Source organism: Kogia breviceps, chromosome 2 (assembly GCF_026419965.1).
Source record: "Kogia breviceps isolate mKogBre1 chromosome 2, mKogBre1 haplotype 1, whole genome shotgun sequence".
Taxonomy (NCBI): domain Eukaryota; kingdom Metazoa; phylum Chordata; class Mammalia; order Artiodactyla; family Physeteridae; genus Kogia; species Kogia breviceps.
The window spans coordinates 120,151,539-120,173,437 of NC_081311.1; the positions used below are offsets into that span (position 1 = coordinate 120,151,539).

A 21,899-nucleotide genomic window follows, 5' to 3' on the forward strand; every position below is an offset into this window, starting at 1 on the left:
TGTGGTGAGCAAGATCTACTCTTTGTTGCGGTGCACGGACTTCTCATTATAGTGGCTTCTCTTGTTGTGGAGCACAGGCTCTGGGCACGCGGGCTTCAGTAGTTGCAGCACGTGGGCTCAGTAGTTGCGGCACACGGGTCCTAGAGCACGCAGGCTTCAGTAATTTTGGCGCATGGGCTTAGTAGTTGTGGCTCGCGGGATCTAGAGCACAGGCTCAGTAGTTGTGGCACGTGGGGTTAGTTGCTCCGTGGCACATGGCATCTTCCCGGACCAGGGATCAAACCTGTGTCCCCTGCATTGGCAGGTGGATTCTTAACCACTGCACCACCAGGGAAGTCCTGGAACTATTATTTTTTAAAGATTTTTACCCTCTGTTTACTAGAGAAGAGTAACTACTATATAATTTGGGTAAAGGTAATTGGAGTCTAGATCTCCCAGCATATTTTGTTTATTCTAGTTTTCCTCTTGACAGGTTGCACATAGATTAAAAAAATTTTTTTACAGTCTTGAGTATTCCGATTCTTCGTTTCTGTTGTTAGAACCTAGCACATTATAGACCCTTAATGATATACATTGATCTTCAGAGAAAATAAACTCATAAGGAAAGGAGTCTGAAAGCATAGTAATAAATATTGTCTCCATTCTCATGGCCTTTAGTGTCTGCAGCCTTTTCTTTGATTCCTGTTCAGAAGACAAGCAACTTTAGGTAAAAAATGTTCCCTAATAAAAATGGAGTAATTTTGGTAATAAAAAAACGTTTAAAATCAGGAATTGCTGTTCTCTTGTTTATATCACTTTATCTACATGTGAAACTGTTTTAACTCTCGAGTATTGTTTATGGTTTGTTCCTGTTTCAAATTGAAGAAAAAAATGTGTGGATGAATGAATTTTTAGGTGAAAATTTTTTCTTTAATATGAAAGTAAACTTAATTGTTAGAGGTGTGGAAGAAGAAATATACAAGACAGATACTGACTCAGTGTAAGAAGCAGCTCTCAAACAATACATCTATCTGCCCCTTCACTGGAAGTATTCAAGGTGGATTGGACAGCCCTTTTTTTTCTCTTTGTTAGTAACTTTATTGTGATTTTAAACAATTACTTTTTATCATAATAACTGTCTGTTGGGGTTTTGTTTGTTTGGTTGGTTTTTGAACTAAGATGGGAGGGAGAAGAGTCTGCCTCTGAGGGCCCTGATCTTCCTTAGATGGAACTCCAGTTTCTCGCTCTTGAGCACATAAAGCGATCTGCTTAGCCCCTCGACCACATTGGCCAGACCTTGAAGGAAAGCTCTCAGGAAGCTTTGTCCGCTGTGGAGGAGGAACTCCTTCAGAAGTTTTCCTTCTTAATCATATTTGTTTTTAATTTTTTGACTGCTTTTGTTTAAATTTTCTTCTTAGGAGTCAGCTTTGCCCCTTGTGACTCAGGGACAGTGCATAGTGGGACTTGTACCTTTCCTAGGTATTGTGTGCTATTGATGAGCACAATTCAGTTTCTCATTAGGGTCTTGGTGCAGACCAGCTTATTATTAGATGCATTGTAGACCACAAAGATGACCCTAGTTTGCCCACTGTTTTACAAGATGCCTGTTATTCTATGCTGTGTGGAAGGAAGAAATGCAAAGCCTTCTGGTCTTCAGATTTGTAAACTGCTCTCCTGTCCCTCTGCAAGTTGAAAGTGAGGATATGTACATAGGTGACCAGTGTATAGAGCTTCTTCAGCAAATCTTCATGTTAATGATGTTTTCTGAATAAACAAGCCCAAATATGGTTGGGTGCATTCCTAATCTTTTAGTCCAGACAGCTTTGTTGAGCTTGTTAGCAGTATACACATGAGGTGTTTCCATCTCCTTCATGGTGAGTTTTCAGATTTCTCGATATATGAGGTGCATGTTCCATGGATGTGTTTGTGAATATCGGTAGTGTATTCTGTGGTCACTCTCTTTTCAATGGCAGAATGGCCTTTTTTCTCTTTATTTCCTAGAGCCATATTGCCTGGGACTTGGTAGGAAAGGAAGGACATGAGGGATATTGCCAGGCTTGTTTTAAAAGGGTTTACTCATTTGGAATGGAAATTGAATCGTTCTCATCAGTAGCACACAGTATCCATCAGGGGTGCAATTCCTTTCCAAAGAACTAGAATTCAGAAATATATACCCAAGTTAACCTCTTTACTGCAAGTATCCAAAAGAAGCATGATATATAGCCATACTGCTCCTCTAAATCAGAGGACAGAAAAGATGTAAACTGGGATATGGTCATGTAATTCGAAGGATATACTATAATACTTTGTTAAGACGAACAAACAGTATTCTAAGCCCCACCTGAGCCAGGTGCTTGACAGACCTGGCGCTGAGTGGTACTGGGAGGACTGCTTTCCACGCTTCCATCTCTGGACACAGCCCATGCCTTGCAACACCTTGGCAGGTATCTGACACTTCCCAGGCTCGGCTTCAGGCAGCTGCATTGCTGGACCGGTTCTGGATTTGAATAGTTTTGGAACTAACCAGATGTAGGAGAGACTTGGGATGCACTGTGGGAGAAATAAATAAGTAATGATTTTTAAACACACATACACACACACACACACACACACACACACACACACACACACACTATGTTCTAAGCCCAGTGACCACCAGGTATGTGTGTTTGGGAGGAAAATCTTGAGAGACGGAAAGTTCTTTTCCTATACAGGAGCGTTTACAAGTATAAGTCAATACTGTCATACTCCAAATGAGGAACTACAGACAAGGATTCATCTCTTCATCTACTATACCTAGCTTTCTACCTGACGTATTAAGTAAGCACTTAATAAATTGAATTAGTACTAAACCAGGATTTGTATGTTTTACAAACATCTTTTGATTTACTCTGTAAACTGTTTCTGTGATACATGTAGGAGATAGGTATTTCTAGACAGTACTAAGTATATCCATATTTTTGGTAGCATAAGCAAGAAATGGTAGTAGGAAATTATAAAATCCTTCTTGTGATTTCTAGAGATGGATTGTGGTGATGATTGCACAGCATTGTGAGTGTACCTAATATCACTAAGCTGTACACTTAAACATGGATAAGATAATAAATTCTGTTACTTGTATTTTGCCACGTTAAAAAAATAAAACACTTTCTCTTGACACCCCATCCAAAAAAAAGCCCTTTGAATGCAAATTGAATGTGAATAGTAACATAGATGCTTATGTAATTATGTAGTTGATTGCCTGTGAAATATTTTTATATACATTTCTCATTTATTTATCAATTGGTAGATTTATAAACAATATCCCATTCATTACAAAAAGAGCTATGATATTGGGAATCTGTATCATTTCGGATTTTATAAGAAAAATAATATCAGGATAGGTGATCTAGATAAAATTATTACTTTTGTCCTTAGTAATACAGATTTGCTGTACAGACTACTCTGCCAAGTGTTTATGATACCAATTAGCTCAACAACAATCAATAAGAGGGGGGAATGTGGTCAATACTGCATGGAAGTTGTCCTGGTTCTTTTATGCTTTTTCTTTGCCCAAGGGGGCTGGAATAGCAACAGAAGGATTAAAATCTTCAGTAGGGAGGAGCAAAGACTTTCCTTGACTGATCGACATAGAAAGAGTCCTTTCAACTCTATATTTAAAAAATTAAAAATGAGTGCCTGCACCTAAGATTCCTTTCCCAGAAAAGTATACCCACCAGCCTTGCACAGCTCTCATATAGCGGCAGGTTGCATTTCCTGCTGGAGCCCCAACGTGCCAAGTTCCCTTACAGTCTGTGTTCTCTCAGTATCCACAAGCCAGCAATTCCATTCTGTTATTTTTGTGCATGTTTAGTATCCCTTGAGGTAGTAGCCAGCTATTCTGAGTGGCTTACGTGGCCATCTACTGTAACGTTTATGGTTTGCTTGGACTCTGATAACACAAAGTTACATAGATTTTACATAAGCCTGTTATTTTTGGTGTACGATTTTGCATATAGAGGATTTTTTTTTTGAGGAACTCGTATATCATGTTATAGCAGGAATGTCTATACTTTTTATAGTACTAATGTAAATCAAATTTTAGTGGTCTATTCTAAATATTAGTGAGTACCTCATGCTGATTTTTGTCAGTTCATAAAAAGAAGTAGTTGACTTCAGGGCCCCAGAAATAAATTTCTGGGCAGATTTCAGAATTCAACTTCTCAGAGCTAGGCAATCCTTAAAGAAGATTTCATTTTAAACAGCAGATTTCTTGCTGTTAGCTCACATCCCTAAGAATATTCCAAGCAGTATCTCTTGATAACATGCCATATTGGTTGTTCTCTTTGTTAATGGATGATAAAGCCTGATAGATAGCCAAGAGAAGAAACTGTACCCCAAAAAAGTGAAATTTTGAAAATTATACTTTCCTATCAATTTTTGCTTATCTTTCATACTCCTCCTCCTCCTCCAGCTTCCTCTATTTCCCCTTCCTCCCACCCTCTGCCTCTGGTAACCACAAGTCTGATCACTTTCTATGAGTTTGGGTTGTTTTTTAGGTTCCACATAGAAATGAGATCATACGTTATTTGTCTCTCTCTGATTTATTTCATTTAGCATAATGCCCTCAGGTCCATCTATAATGTTGCAAATGTTAATTTTATTTATTTATTTATTTTTAAAGAAAACTAGTCTGTCAGGCCAGCACCTCTTTTTTGTTGTTGTTTAAATCTGTTTTATCTCCAGTGATTTGAAATGCCATTCCCATCATATATTTTATACTTGAGTTTATTTCTGGACTGTTAATTTTGTTCCATAGCTTCTCTTTATGCTACCAACTACCATGTGAATAAATATCTTTTTTTATAATTGCTACTTTATATTTTAATATATATATTTGTGACCCTTTATTTTTAAAATAAAAAATTCTAGTTGCTGTTTTTACTGTTCTGTGAAACTTTAAATCATATGTGAATTTAAATTTATTTTTTCTTCAGCTGAGTCTCTAAAACCAGTATTTTGATGTCTGCTCGTGAACTCCTCTCTGGTCAATGCTTTATACTTTGGGAGTATTCTGTGGTTGAATATAAACACTATATAACTCCATGATTTCTACTGAGTTTGAAGAATTTTTTTTTCTTTTCTAGCCTTTAATCTAGACAACGAACAACCAGATTATGATATGGATTCAGAAGATGAGACCTTATTAAATAGACTTAACAGAAAGATGGAAATTAAGCCTTTGCAATTTGAAATTATGATTGACAGACTTGAAAAAGCCAGTTCTAATCAGGTACTGTACCTTGTAAAAATGTCTCTTGTATTAACAGTTAATCTAATTAGTAGCTTTATTTTGCATTTTCTTTAGACCTGAGTATATTACATTTTACTGTCTCTTGAATTTCTTTTCCTGAGATCCTAGAATTTCTATTTACAATATTCCTTGACGGTTCAATATTCCTTAAGGAATACTTAAGCGTACTTTCTTTGAATAGGAGCATGAAGAGTACAATTCCGACATTTTTCTTATTTGGATATAAAACTAATACTAGTTACATTCTTATAATATCTTCTTGATCCTTTTCATGGAGCTGTCTTTCTGGTGCTTCAGTAACTAACTTTGCTTGGCTGGGTGTCTTAGGTAGACACCTCATACCAATTCAGTTGCTCAGATTTATATTAAGGTACTCTTATCATTTAAAATGTATTTTAGTTTTACTTATTTATATATTATTTAAAATTTTAAGTGAAGGAAAAATTATTCACAAAGTAATAAAGCATTTTCTTTAATGGGACATTCTGTATATGGTATAGAGAATTTAAAATGGTATGTTCCTTCTGGAAAGCAATTAGGCAGCATATGTCAGGAACCTTAAAATGTTTATACCTTTTGATTTCGTGGTCCTACCTCTAGGAATCATTCCCAAGAAAAATAATTAGTGAAGATGTCAAAGATTTCTGAACAGGGTTGTTAAGAATAACTTATAAGAATAACTTATAAGTTGTCTGTAGGATGGACTATCAAACAACAATTTAAAATTGTTATTTTGAAGAGTAACTAGTGGCACAGGAAGTTGGTCATTATATAATGTGAGATTTCAAAAACAGGACACAGAATTATTGAAGGTTTGTTTAAAGCATTTCTACATGTGCATAGAAGAACAAGAAATGTACAACAAAATGCCAACAATGGTTATATTTAGGTGCTGGAATTTTGGGTGATTTTTATGTTCTTTATTCTATTTTCCTATATTTTCCAAATTTACTATAATGAGCATGTGTTGATCTTACAATTAGATTTTAAAACTAAAACTTTTTTAAAATAATTGTTGGTATAGCTGTGTGGTATATTAATATGCTAATTTTTATTAATGTAGTAAGAAGTTACCACTATAAATAAATAAGCTTTTTATACTAGACTGTTAAAAGTTTTCACTTGTTTACCTATACAAATTCATTATTTTCCCCCCAACTTCCAAGTAAGTCCTTTAAATCCCTGAGGCATTACCAGCTCTTCAGAACATTTCCCGAACTTTTCCATTGTAAAGTGACTTTCTTGCATATTTAGCCTTTCTACCAGTCTCCTCTGACCCCATTTTTTTTTAATTAAAATAAATTTTCTATTGAAGTATGATTGATTTACAATGTTGTGTTAATTTCTGCTGTACAGCAAAATGATTCAGTTATACACGGAGCTGAGCTACTTGTGCCATACAACAGGTTCCTACCAGCTATCTGTTTTACACATGGTAGTGTATTTATGTCAAATCTAATCTCCCAATTCATCCCACCCTCCCCTTCCTCCTCTGTGTCCACTTGTCCATTCTCTACATTTGCATTTCTATTCCTGCCCTGCAAATAGGTTCATCTGTACCATTTTTCTAGATTCCACATATATGCATTAATAGACGATACTTGTTTTTCTCTTTCTGACTTACTTCACTCCGTATGACAGATTCTAGGTTTATCCACATCTCTACAAATGACCCAATTTGATTTCTTTTTATGGCTGAGTAATATTCCATTATATATATGTACCACATCTTCTTTATCCATTCATCTGCTGATGGACGTTTAGGTTGTTTCCATGTCCTGGCTATTGTAAATAGTGCTACAATGAACATTGGGGTACATGTGTCTCTTTGAATTATGGTTTTCTCATGGTATGCCCAGGAGTGGGATTCCTGGGTCCATATGGTAGTTCCATTTTTAGTTTTTTAAGGAACCTCCATACTGTTTTCCACAGTGGCTGTATCCATTTACATTCCCACCAACAGTGCAAGAGGGTTTCCTTTTCTCTGCACCCATTCCAGCATTTATTGTTTGTAAATTTTTTGATGATTGCCATTCTGACCGGTGTGAGGTGATAACCTCATTGTAGTTTTGATTTGCATTTCTCTAATAATTAGTGATGTTGAGCATCTTTTCATGTGCCTCTTGGCCATGTGTATGTCTTCTTTTCTATGTATAGTGTCATGTCATCTGCAAATGTCTATTTAGGTCTTCCACCCATTTTTTGGTTCGGTGGTTTGTTTTTTTGATATTGAGCTGCATGAGCTGTTTGTATATTTTGGAGATTAATCCGTTGTCTGTTGCTTCATTTGCAAATATTTTCTTCCATTCCGTGATTGTCTTTTCACCTTATTTATGGTTTCCTTTGCTATGTAAAAGCTTTTAAGTTTAATTAGGTCTCATTTGCTTATTTTTATTTTCATTACTCTAGGAAGTGGTCATAAAAGATCTTGCTGTGATTTATATGAAAGAGTGTTTTTCCTATGTTTTCCTCTAAGAGTTTTATAGTGTCTGATCTTACATTTAGGTCTTTAATCCATTTGGAGTTTATTTTTGTGTATGGTTTTAGATAGTGTTCTAATTTTATTCTTTTTCATGTAGTTGTCCAGTTTTCCCAGCACCATTTATTGAAGAGGCTGTCTTTTCTCCATTGTATATTCTTACCTCCTTTGTCATAGATTAGGTGACCATAGGTGTGTGGGTTTATCTCTCGGCTTTCTATCCTGTTCCATTGATCTATATTTCTGTTTTTGTGCCAGTACCATACTGTCTTGATTACTGTAACTTTGTAGTATAGTCTGAAGTTAGGGAGCCTGATTCCTCCAGCTCCGTTTTTCTTTCTCAAGATTGCTTTGGCTGTTCGGGGTCTCTTGTGTTTCCATACAAATTGTATAATTTTTTGTTCTCGTTCTGTGAAAAATATCATTGGTAATTTGATAGGGATTGCGTTGACCTGTAGATTTCTTTGGGTAGGATAGTCATTTTTACAATATTGATTCTTCCAGTCTAGGAGCATGTTATATTTCGTTTGCATTGTCTTTGATTTCTTTCATCAGTGTCTTATAGTTTTCTGCATACACGTCTTATGCCTCCTTAGGTAGGTTTATTCCTAGGTATTTTATTCTTTTTGTTGCAGTGGTAAATGGGATTGTTTCCTTAATTTCTCTTTCTGGTCTTTCATTGTTAGTGTATAGGAATGCCAGAGATTTCTGTGCCTTAATTTTGTATCCTGCCTGCAACCTTCCCAAATTCATTGATTAGTTCTTGTAGTTTTCTGGTAGCATCTTTAGGATTTTCTGTGTATAGTATCATGTCATCAGCAAGCAGTGACAGTTTTACTTCATCTTTTATAATTTGTATTCCTTTTATTTCTTTTTCTTCTCTGATTGCCATGGCTAGGGCTTCCTAAACTATGTTGAATAATAGTAGCGAGAGTAGACACCTTGTCTTGTTCCTGAGCTTAGAGAAAATGCTTTCAGTTTTTCAACATTGAGAATGATGTTTGCTGTTGGTTTGTCATATATGGCCTTTATTATGTTGAGGTAGGTTCCCTCTATGCCCACTTTCTGGAGAGTTTTTATCATAAGTGGGTGTTGAATTTTGTTTGTCAAAAGCTTCTTCTACATCTATTGAGATGATCATATGGTTTTTATTCTTTAATTTGTTAATATGGTGTATTGCATTGTTTGATTTGCATATATTGAAGAATCCTTGCATCTCTGGGATAAATCCCACTTTATCACAGTGTATGCTCTTTTTAATATGCTGTTGGATTCTGTTTGCTAGTATTTTGTTGAGGAATTTTGCGTCTGTGTTCATCAGTGATAGATATATTGGTCTGTAATTTTCTTTTTTTGTGATATCTTTGTCTGGTTTTGGTATCAGGGTGATGGTAGCCTTGTAGAATGGGTTTGGGAGTGTTCCTCCCCCTGCAGTTTTTTGGAAGAGTTTGAGAAGGATAGGTGTTAACTCTTCTCTGTTTGATAGAATTCACTTATGAAGCCATCTTCTCCTGGATTTTTGTTTGCTGGAAGATTTTAAATTACAGTTTCAGTTTCCTTTCTTGAGATTGGTCTGTTCATATTTTCTCTTCTTCCTGGTTCAGTCTTGGAAGGTTATACCTTTCTAAGAATTTGTCCATTTCTTCCAGGTTGTCCATTTTATTGGCATAGAGTTGCTTGTAGTAATCTCTTAGCATGCTTTGTATTTCTGTGGTGTCTGTTGTAATTTCTCCTTTTTCATTTCTAATTTTATTGATTTGAGTTCCTCTCCCCTTTTTTCTTGATGAGTCTGGCTAAAGGTTTATCAATTTTGTTTATCTTCTCAAAATCAAATTTTAGTTTTATTGATCTTTACTGTTGTTTTCTTCATTTCTATTTCATTTATTTCTGCTCTGATCTTTATGATTTCTTCTACTAACTTTGGTTTTCTTTGTTCTTTTTCTAGTTGCTTTAGGTGTAAGGTTATATTGTTTATTTGATACTTCTCTTGTTTCTTGAGGTGAGATTGAATTGCTGTAAACTTCCCTCCTAGAACTGCTTTTGTTGCATCCCATAGGTTTTGGGCCATCGTGTTTTCAGATTGAATTGCTATAAACTTTCCTCTTAGAACTGCTTTTGTTGCATCCCATAGGTTTTGGGCCATCGTGTTTTCATTGTCATTTGTTTCTAGAAATATTTTCATTTCTTCTTTGATTTCTTCAGTGATCTTTGGTTATTTAGCAGTGCACTGTTTAGCATCCATGTGTTTATGTTTTTTTACAGTTTTTTTCCTGTAATTGATTTCTAATCTCATAACATTGTGGTTGGAAAAGATGCTTGATATGATTTCAATTTTCTTAAATTTACTGAGGCTTGATTTGTGACCCAAGATGTTATCTATCCTGGAGAATGTTCTGTGCGCACTTGAGAAGAAAGTGTAATCTGCTGTTTTTCGATGGAATGTCCTATAAATATCAATTAAATCTGTCTGGTCTTTTATGTCATCTAAAGCTTGTGTTTCCTTAGTAATTTTCTGTGTGGATGATCTGTCCATTGGTGTAAGTGAGGTGTTAAAGTCCCCCACTATTATTGTGTTACTGTTGATTTCCTCTTTTATAGCTGTTAGCAGTTGCCTTATGTATTGAGGTGCTCCTATGTTGGGTGCATATATATTTATAATTGTTATATCTCCTTGGATTGATCCTTTGATCATTATGTAGTGTCCTTCCTTGTCTCTTGTAACATTCTTTATTTTAAAGTCTATTTTATCTGATGTGAGTATTGCTACTCCAGCTTTCTTGTGATTTCCACTTGCATGGAATATCTTTTTCCATCCCCTCACGTTCAGTCTGTATGTGTTCCTAGGTCTGAAGTGGGTCTCTTCTAGACAGCATGTATGCAGGTCTTGTTTTTGTATCCATTCACCCAGTCCGTGTCTTTCGGTTGCAGCATTTAATCCATTTACATTCAAGGTGATTACTGATATGTATGTTCCTATTACCATTTTCTTAATTGATTTGGGTTTGCTTTTGTGGGTCTTTTTCTTCTCTTGTGTTTCCCCCCTAGAGAAATTCCTTTAGCATTTGCTATAAAGCTGGTTTGGGGTGCTGGATTCTCTTAGCTTTTGCTTGTCTGTAAAGCTTTTGATTTCTCCATCGAATCTGAATGAGATCCTTGCTGGGTAGAGTAATCTTCCCTTTCATCACTTTAAATATATACTGCCACTCCTTTGTGGCCTGCAGAGTTTCTGCTGAAAAATCAGCTGATAACCTTAGGGGGATTCCTTTGTATGTTATTTGTTGTTTTCCCTTGCCGCTTTTAATATTTTTTCTTTGAATTTAATTTCTGTTAGTTTGATTAATATGTATCTCACTGTGTTCTGCTAGGGTTTATCCTGTATGGGACACTCTGTGCTCCCTGGATATGGGTGGCTTGCTCTTTTCTCATGTTAGGGCAGTTTTTGACTATAATCTCTTCAAATATTTTCTCAGACCCTTTCTCTTTCTCTTCTTCTTCTGGGACCCCTATAATTCGAACGTTGGTGCATTTAATGTTGTCCCAGAGGTCTCTGAAGCTGTCCTCAATTCTCTTTTCATTCTTTTTTCTTTATTCTGCTCCTCCTCAGCTATTTCTACCATTCTATCTTCCAGCTCACTTATTCACTCTTCTGTCTCAGTTATTCTACTACTTGATTCCTTCTAGTGTATTTTTCATTTCAGTTATTATGTTGTTCATCCCCTTTTGTTTGTTGTTTATAGTCCTTCTAGGTCTGTGTTAAAGATTTCTTGTATTTTCTCAATCCGTGCCTCCATTCTGTTTCTGAGATTTTGGATCATCTTTGCTATCATTACTCTGAATTCTTTTTCAGGTAGGTTTCCTATTTCCTCTTCATTTATTTGGTCTTGTAGGTTTTTACTTTGCTCCTTCGTTCCATAACATTTTTTTTGTCATCTCATTTTTTTGGATGGGACTCATCCCCCATTTTGATGGAAAGTAGTATCTAGTGTACTGTCCAAAAAAGTACATTAAAACTGAAGTTTGTAAAATTCAACTTAATTTGTTTTTTGAGGGATTGTCTTTTTTATTGGAAATTTGTTTAATTATCTAAATTGATACTCATTATAATTAGTGCTCACAGTTTTCCTAGGATTTTGATCACTGGCATCAGATATAATTTCAGTTTTTCTTCTTTATGTGTAAATTTTCCTAGCAATCCTAGGCTTGATCAGACTTTTGGCATTTCTTCTGTTTTCCATGATTGCTCCGAAATTCTCATGGTGGTTGAAATTATATCATCAGAAGCCTTCTGCTGTGTGTTCTGTAATTTGCTTTTTTTCATTCAGTTAGTAATATTTATTTATTGCTCAGGTGAGCAAGACAAGTGACAGAAGTTCTGCCCTTGTGGAGCTTATCATCTAAGTGGGTACAAGATAAATAAAAAGCATGTAAACAGTAAATTAACTATGCACTATAATCAGCACCATCGTATTTTAGTTCTCTTTGCTCAGTGGCAAACTTCCAGACTCTAAAACAACTGGCTAGGTTCTCAGAGCTTGACAGCATCTGCTTTCTGCAGAGGAGATTAAGGTGAAGGCTTTGTTATAGGAGCAAGAAAATTGTCTTATTAATAGAACCAAGGGTTAAAGATAGCAAAAGCCTCCCCTCATTCCAAGTGTCTGATCTGGGGGATTCATGGAGTTCTTTATTTTCTCTTTTTGCGAGCTAGGATAGTACCAGATCCCAGGGCAAGGAATCAAGTGTGTGGTTAAACCAATATTTATTAAGTTGGTAGAGAAAGACATAAAAGATGGACTGGGGCAAAAGCTTCTGCTGGCATTATTCTGTGGAGACTATTGCAATGAAGTCATTATTAAAAACTCTTGTTGCTAAAGTGTGATTATTTTCAGTTCCCATCCTTTGTCTTGTTTGAGTTCTCCTTATTTCTTCAAACTGTCCTCACCTTTGTTCTTCTGAATACAATTCATTCCCTTTTGGTTTTCTTCTGATTTTTTTATGACCATTCCTTGTAATTTTCTTTTACTGATTCCGTTTCATTCAACTCCTGCAAACATCAGCGTTTCTTGAAATTCTCTTCTTGGTATTCTTGTCCTGATTATTTTGGGGGGGGTAATATCACCTCATTGAGCATTTTTGTGGTTATAGTAATACCTATGCCTTTAGCCTTGACCACTTTCTCAAGCCCCAGGATTTTCTTTTTTCTCTTTTTGTGCAGACTGTTGGCATCTCCATCTAGATGGTCCACAGACCTCTCAAGTTTAACCTTTTCAAAACTTAACTTACTCTCTTAACTCCAGATGATCCTATACTGTATTCATTCTCTCTCCAGTGACTCCCAAAACTCAGGATCTTATGGGTTTTTTAAATCCCTTTCCTTTAGTCCCTAAATTTTCAATAAACTACTATCCTACGTCTCTCCTTTTTTATAAAGTCACAGTTAAATTTTCAAAAGATAAGCCATATTGTTTATCTTTTAGTCCATTTTAGTTTACTGATATTGCGCTGTTAAAGGTCACTGATGGCCTCCTAATTATCATCCAGGAGCCTCTTTTTAGTCTGTGTCCTACTTAATATCCCTGTAGTATTGGATTTGTTGACCTCCATCTTTCCTGATTCTTCTTGTTTCTTCATCTCCTCTTCCTTTGCTCCTCTACCTCTTGTTCTTTTCCTTTGGTATCTATCTTCAGAATTTATTCTTGTACCATAAGCTGCCAACACAGGCACTCTTGGATGGAATTTTTTGTGACTGTGTCCATTATCTTACTGCACTAATACTCAGTTGCAAAGTTCTTACGTTGTTCTCTTTTTGTTTAATTTGTATTTGTCTAACCTTAATTCCCATATTGTAAGTTTCTTTAAGTACTGGATTTGTCTTAAAGGTTTTTTTTGTTATCTTCCCCACAACCTATAGCACAAATGATGGGCTGATAGTAGTTATCAACTACTTACTGCTTAATTGGCTATTTTATATGTAAAAGCATTCAATTTTACATGTAATTTATTTATTTGTGTATTAAATTTGTGCATTTATTGAAATTGCTAGACCATGAGTTTTGTATATAAGCAAACTAAATGATCTTTGTCCTCATGGAGCTTGTTGCAGTCTAGAAGAAGAAGAATTTTTATCTCCCATCCCTAAGCCCCCAAAATAAGTAAATCAAGTAAGTCAGAGCTGTCTTGGAAATAATAAATTTATCACAGACCCCTTTGCCACTTGAATACTGGTTTCTACTGCTTTCTAGTAGATGAAATGCTAAATGGGAGAACTTTTTCCTTAGGTATAAAAGTAGTAAGATTCTGATTTTTGTGGATTTTTAATCATGTCACATAATTTGTGACTACTTTATCTGTAAATAGTTCTTGTCCACTCAAATTGATGCTGTCACCATGATAGTAGAGAGGCACTGATACTAGTTGCCCTAGAATAAAGATAAGTTTTACAGAATGACTAAAACCAAAATTTTCCAATAAAATAAAAATTGGCTGTATGACAATATAAAAACAGCAGTTGTTGACTTAGAGCTAACATAGGAAAGTAATGTCAGGATGTTTAAGCTGTGTATTGAATTCTTATTACCTCAGATATAAAGAGGGTACTTAAGCACCAAGCAGAAGGACATTTCTGAAAGCAGGGGCAAGAAGCAGCAGAGAAGAAAATCTGAGGCAGTGTTTTAATCTCCTGACACCTCCTGCAGGAAGATAGGAAGCAGTGTTATTTTGATAATGTTGTTATATAAGAAACTCACCACTGCTCTGCTGGTTAAAGGAAAGAGATTGACTTCCTCCCCACTCAAAGGTTAGATTAAGTTCTTGATTTAATTAGTGAAGGTTATACAATTTTATCAGAAGCAGAATGACCAAACAGCTGAAGCACGTATATAGCATAGCATATCACAGCATTGTTTCTCTTTGGTCCCCAGAGCACATGAGAGCTACCAGTTATGCTATGCTCTAAGCATTTGGTGGAATTTTGTTCAATCCAGAAAGCTCTATTTTTATTCTGCCACTGTCCTTGTAGACTTTGGAGGTATACATCACCATTCCAGCGAACTTCAGCTAACGGTGGGAGAGTGTCCACTTAAAGTTGATGTTTGGAAATATTGGTTCTTTTGGTTTGATCTCATGTTTCAGGCTCCGGCTCTCTACTTTAAAGGTCAAGTTACTCAGCATCTCAGATGCAGTTAAGCTGACTCCACTGAGACTTTGAATAAACCAAAGAATGGCCACTTATAATTTTATTGTCATGTCGACTAGAATACTTGAGTGGATACCATCTGTATTCTCTTCCTGTGGTCAAACCATCTTGGCAGCCAAATTATAATAAGAAACCAACTAATTAGCTTTAGTAAGCACCATCTTAGGACTGGAAGTCCAAATGATTATTACATTTATTCCATGAAGTTATACCAATATGAGAAGTCAGATCATAGCAGAAATTTATTTGCTAAGTCATGCTTTCTTCAAATGAATTCATACAACCTGCAAATTGATTAGTATGTTGATCTTAAAATTTCAGTGATAAAAATTTTCCCCTCATTTCCAAGTTTTTAGAGGATATCTCAATTTGTTTTGAAAATGAGTCTTCATCTCTAGAATGATAAAAGTAAGAAGATTGGGATAGCATCACTTCAGTAAGGGTTCACAGCCCTAAAACTCCATAATCTTTTTCTAAGCTTCACTATAAATGGATATGTGTAACCCCTAATCCATCTTACTAAAGCTGATGAGCTTCTCTGATCTTCACAAGGAGCAAGGAAACAGATGTGACCAAGCAAATTTCTACAAACTTTACTTTGAGATCATGTCAGCATATATTGGCTGCACTGATAAAGGAGAAATAGATCCCTGAGATGCCACTGTCCCAGACATGACAATGTCATTAACAAAATGAGTGTTTAGAACAAGGATTCTCTAGTATTTAATCAGCTTTGTTAGAGGAATTGTTTATATATGTAATTGGTACAAGAAATTCAAGATTGCATAGTGTTGAAACTTATGGAAACATGCTAAGTTTGTCCTTTTCAATTTCAAAGGCGGCACGTGTATATTTAGTTGCAATACGTTAGAAAATATCCATAGTTTATTTTGGAGAGAGGTAAAAAGAAACCATCTGTAAATTCTAGTTTCTGTTGAAAAACAAAAACACTGAAAGAAGCTAGTAGACTATTGAAAACTAGTAGATCCTCCAATGTGTGGAATCCCAGAATATCAGAATTTTGAAGGACCCTGGATGTCTTCCAGTTCAGGACTTTCCTGAGTCATATGTCTGTTGTAGTCTTATCATTAATCCAGGCTTCTTAAATATTTTAAGTGGTGGAACTCACTACCTCTTAGGGCAAATTTCTAATTTTGGTAAATCTTATTAATAAAGTTTTTGTTAGATTGAATTGAATTGTATTTTCTGCCATCATGATATCTGATCATAATTGTTAGACTGATCACATTTTTTCCTGTATGTATAGTTTAATTTTAATTTCTTTTAAACATTGTAGTTGATGACATTTTTATTTTTTATTTAGCTTGTAACACTTCAAGAAGCAAAACTGCTGCTAAACGAAGATGATTACCTTATTAAAGCTGTATATGACTACTGGGTGAGAAAACGTAAAAACTGCAGGGGACCATCCCTCATTCCTCAGATAAAACAAGAGAAAAGAGATGGCTCTACCAACAATGACCCTTACGTTGCCTTTCGGAGGAGAACAGAGAAAATGCAAACTCGAAAGGTAATATGCCCTAGTAGGTCTGTGTCTTACTAGAGCATGGACTTGAGGATATGGGGAAGGGGAAGGGGAAGCTGTGACAAAGTGAGAGAGTGGCATGGACATATATACACTACCAAACGTAAAATAGATAGCTAGTGTGAAGTAGCCGCATAGCACAGGGAGATCAGCTAGATGGTTTGTGACCACCTAGAGGGGTGGGATAGGGAGGGAGACTCAAGAAGGAAGAGATATGGGAACATATGTATATGTATAACTGATTCACTTTGTTATAAAGCAGAAACTAACACACCATTGTAAAGCAATTATACTCCATTAAAGATGTTTTAAAAAAAAGAAAGAAAAGAAAGGTAATACGCAAATTAGATTTAACTGAATGTACCTTGATAGTATTTAAGACCAATATTTTTTTTTTGCTGATAGCTTGAGTAATTCTAATATAAAGGGAAGCTAATGACATTGTTGAACTTTATATTAGAAAGCCTGCTATTCAGTAGCTTCTATTCCCCAGTTGTTTGCAATGTTTATTTAATACCTATGGGCTTTATAAATCTTGGTTATACCATTTTAGGCTTGCAGTTGAAGTGATGTGAGGAAATTCGTGTTAGGAGGAAAACTCTGAAGTTTTGAATTCTTCAGTAAACTGTACATTCTATACATATCCTCTGTTTGGGAAGCTTAAGAGTTCTTTGAAACCATATTCTAAATCATGCATGTGAAAATGGACTTTACTCCCTCTAACTACTGTGGGGTCATGGGAAGTTGGGAAAGGTTCATTTTCAAGCCTGTTCTGCTAACAGTCGCATGTAACACAATGGAACCTTTTTCTCCTTTTCTGAGTTGTCGGTTGTGTCAGATTTCAAATTGACAAACTTGTGCTAATCTGGCTTTCAGAAGCAAAATGAGCCAGAATTTTAAGAGAAATGGGGTCTCAGGCTGTGAAATTATACGGTATAGAAGAAAGCATTATTTCAGACTGGTAGTCACTGCCTTCCATTTCTCATAATTGATGGTAAACATCAGACACGGTAACACATTCTCTAACATTGCAGAATATTAGGAACATATAAATGTAAAAACCATGAGGAATTATAATTGTAGGTAAAGCATTTTCTGTGGATTCCTGTTTCTCCTAACATTGAATGCTTGTCCTTATCAGCTGTTAATATAACAGCTGTGAAGCATAACAGCTGCCAGGGATAGTACATTTTAGGGGAAACTTCCCTACTGGTTAACAACCAGAGTTTTTTAAGTCTTTCTTGGATTTCCCAAATGTATATGACATTCCCTAACCCAGACTGAGTTTTCAATTTGGTGTTTTGGTTCTTAGCTAAGGAAATATTAGATATTTCTTGAAGATTTAGTGCCTTGTTTAGAAAAGACTATAATGAGATAAGCTTGTAAATACAGTAAAGCTTTATAAATATGGACATGAGGAAGGAGAGGTTTATCTGAATTATTGAAAAATCTGAACTTCCAGTTACTTTTTAAAAGAAATGTAATTGATTCAGATGTATTGCAAAACAGACTTAGAGCAATGTCTTTTGAAGGAAAAGTACTGTTGGGCTTCTTTTAGTGAATGGGTATGAAGTACTTAAGATTATCAGTATTTATTGACATATAAACAATATTCCAAATGTTTAAATATGTTTTATTCTTAAATAAGTTAAATCACTATTTTCTAACCAGTGTGTTTTGAGAATTGCTAGAAATAGGTTCCTGTGTTTAGGCATTTCTCCATTGTGTAATAACTAGGCCAGCATTTTCCTGACACTGATTCCTGCCCTTTCTCTTACCTGTTATTTTGATCTTCCTCTCCAAGGTGGTATATGGTCTTTTTATTCCTCTCTGTTTTCAGTTATGGGACCAAAGACTATTCCCCTTCATGTATACTCTTGCTGCTTAGAGATGTCTATGAGTTTTAAAATGAGGAAGTTAGGAAAGCAATCAAGAGTGGACACCCTAGGTGTTCAGGAGGTGGTCAGGCATTGGGATATGCAAAAATGAATATCAGCTAACAGAGGTCCTCTGCTTCCTTTTCTATTCCCACAAACATAAAAATATTTATATAGCTGATGCAAAGGCTAGAGTAAAGGACTTCTGAAACATTTGCTTGGAAGTCTATAATTTAATTTTAATCATTAAACTCATGTTTAGTTTGGGAGTACTTAAGTGCTTTAGGACATTCTCAAATGACATGGTGTTAAGGTACCAGCATGTCTGAGTGCACTGACTGGGAAGTCTTGAATCAGCATATACATTTATATGTTTAACCCCATAGGTAAAACTGTTAGCGTTTGTGCCTTCTCTCCTCCCTCTGTGTGGCAAGAGAGTTAGGAGAGGAAACTTCCAGGGTAGTGGTTCTCAGTCTGGCTGCACGTAACAATCACTCGTGAATTAGCCTTTGTTTAAAAAGATCTATAGTTAACTCTAAATTACAGCAGTTTGAAAACCACTTCCCTATAGATTTGGCAGTTGGTCAGAACTATAATATGTAACTGGAACAAGAAGACAGGAATTTGCTCCAAGCAGAGACAGTTGTGAGAAGGGTAAAGGGAACTGAGTAGATTTGAATATAGGGAGTAGGGCCATCTTAAAAGCACAGAAAAGATGTCGGTATGAACTTAGTTTTTCATATTGATATAGCTAGAAATAGATATAGATCTATGCATGGGTATGTACATAAATATATTACAGGCTTATTTCCTAGCTCTGTTTGCTGAGAGGGTATAGAAGCAATTACAGTAGCATGTAAATCTTGATTTTAAATACCATTTTCCATTAAAGGGAACCAGGGCTCCTTAGAAAAATGGTTGATTTTAGGTCTGGTGCTAGGAAAGCATAAAGATAAGCTTGGAACATTCTGCTTTGCCAGAATATAAGAATGTGATTGAAGAATGTTAGAGCCATGTCAAAAAGCCTCAGGAGCCAGCTTAAAGGGTGACCCTGCTGATCAGATCTGGGCAAGTTTGTATGTCAAAATAAGGAGAGTAATGGATTATAACCCATAAAGTAACCCATGAGTCTATACTGATATAAATGGATGGAAGGATAGATGGATAAGTAGATGAATGATTGATTGATTGATGAAAGAGAACACTTTTCCTTACCATAGATTTCCAACTTATAAATGTCAGTGGAATGATGGAGTTCAAAAATCACCATTTGGCAACCACCATAGTAACAATTGTTTCTGACAAAAGTTAGAATTAATGGAAGCTAAACTGATGGGGGAAATTTGATGAGAAACAAGATGCTTATATAAGTCCCACAGCATACTTTTTAATTAAAAAAGGAAAAATACTAATTTGACTAGAGAAACCTGGCAAACACCATCTTAATCAAGTGATCAGAGCATCAGCAGTAACGGGACAAATAGGTATCATTTAACTTAGGTATCATTTAACTCCTGATATGCTGAGTGAGAGACACAGTATCTCTTCTGTGATGGTCCTACCAAAAGTTTACAACATGAATTTAATTGTGGAAAAACATCAAAGAAACCCAAATTGAGGAACATTCTACAAAAATAAGTGGCTTCTACTCTTTAAAACTATCAAGGTCATGATCACCATAGAAAGACAGAGGAACTATTCCAAATTATAGGAGAGTAAAGAGACATGACAGCTAAATGCAATTTTAATCCTGGATTGGGTCCTAGACCAGGAAAAAGAATTTATTGTTATTAATGAATTTTAATAATAAAAGTTATTATTTTCCCATTAATGTCCTTTAGAGCAACGTTATATAAATATATAAAATATGTATATAACTATTTCTTGCTGTGAAGGACATTAATGGGACAGTTGGTGAAATATGAATAAAGTCTGTAAATTAAGTAATAGTTTTTAAATCAATGTTAATTTTCTGATTTCGATAATGGTACTGTGATTGTATAAGAGATATTATCATTGTTTTTAAAAAATATAAAAGTGTTTAGGGGATAAAGGAGCATTATATCTTCAACTTTTCTCAAAAAATATTTAAAACACCATTGCTAATAGTTTATGTATATGTGTATGTGTTTATATATATACATGTATATGTGTCTTAGTTCATTTGAGCTGTTGTAACAAAAATACATTAGACTGGGTGGCTTAAACAGCAAACATTTATTTCTCAGTTCTGGAGGTTGGGAAGTCCAAGATCCAGGTACCATCAGATTTGGTGTCTACTGAGGGACCACTTTCTGTTTCATAGATGGTCCTCCTGCTGTGTCCTCACATGGCAGATGGGGCAAGAGATCTCTCTGGGGTCTCTTAGGGTACTAATCCATTCTATAGGACTCCCAAAGACCTTACCTCCAAATAAAAATCACATTGGATAGTTAGGATTTCAACATATAAGTTATCAGGAGATGCAAACATTCGGTCCATAACAATGTGTATGTACATACATACATAGATACATACATAAAGATAGATACATAAAGCAAGTGTAAAATATTAACCTTTGGAGAATCTGAATGAAGATATATGGGAATTCTTTATACTTCTTTTGTAACTTTTTTGTAATCTGAAATTATTTCACAATAAAAGGTTAAAAAGTAGAGCAGAAAGGGCAGAACTGGGGTAAAGAAAAATTAGGAACACTAGTTATTTGGGCCTAAAGAGAGCAGGGAATGAATGAGTAAGAAAGGAGAGAAGCACACATTCCAAGAGAAACCCTTAGTGAAAAGGAGGACAATTTTAAAAGGTCCTGGTGCACTTTTGGTTCAGCTGCTATTATTATTCATCTTTTGAATCTGTATATCTCTCATTCTTATTAGACTTTAAGCCTTTTGAGCATAGGGGACATGTGCAATACTTTGTACAGAGTAAGCACTTTTAATATTTGCTGTTGGTAATGTTCGTTTTTTTTCAATCGGAAGGTATTATTGCTGCCTAGTTACAAAAAAATATTTGCTTAATACCATGCTTTAGATTTTTGCCTTTTGTCACATAGTACTGCTGAAGGGGGAAAAAAGATTGATTTCCTTTGGATAAGATAAAGGATGATTTATTAACATAGTATTTTTTAATATTCGGTATGCACTACCTTAATGGGACTTAGTTTAGGTAATGTTTTATAGGTGATGATTAATTTTCAAATACAAGTAACTATACACAAAAGGAAAAAAGTAAAACTTTGAATCTTTCTCAAGTTTTATTTCTCTTATAATCCTCCAGTATGAAACCTGGCTTTCTTTGGGTTCTTTCTAATGTCATATTGCTTTATTAAGTCAGGTATGGAAAGCTTGCTTAAATGCAGTCTGTCTAGACATATAGAATGAGGGGTGGTAGTGGTCTATTTTTAAACAAATAGTTCCATGCCTAATATAAAGTAAGTATTCTGTGGATATTTGATTGAACAAAATATTTTTATTAACAGTTACTTTTATATGCAAATGATGCTGCTAATTACAATTGAGCTTTCTCTAGTTATTAGA

The 21,899-nt window shown here is 35.3% G+C and overlaps 1 protein-coding gene across 1 annotated transcript in view; it reads left to right on the forward strand.

The window, feature by feature from the left end:
• Positions 1 to 21,899, forward strand: part of EPC2 (enhancer of polycomb homolog 2) — a 111,270-nt gene that overhangs the window by 65,347 nt on the left and 24,024 nt on the right. The window contains exons 3-4 of the mRNA XM_059054323.2: positions 5,106 to 5,251; positions 16,268 to 16,474. Of these exons, the coding sequence (XP_058910306.1) occupies positions 5,106 to 5,251; positions 16,268 to 16,474 (353 nt within the window). The remainder of the gene's footprint in view (positions 1 to 5,105; positions 5,252 to 16,267; positions 16,475 to 21,899) is intronic.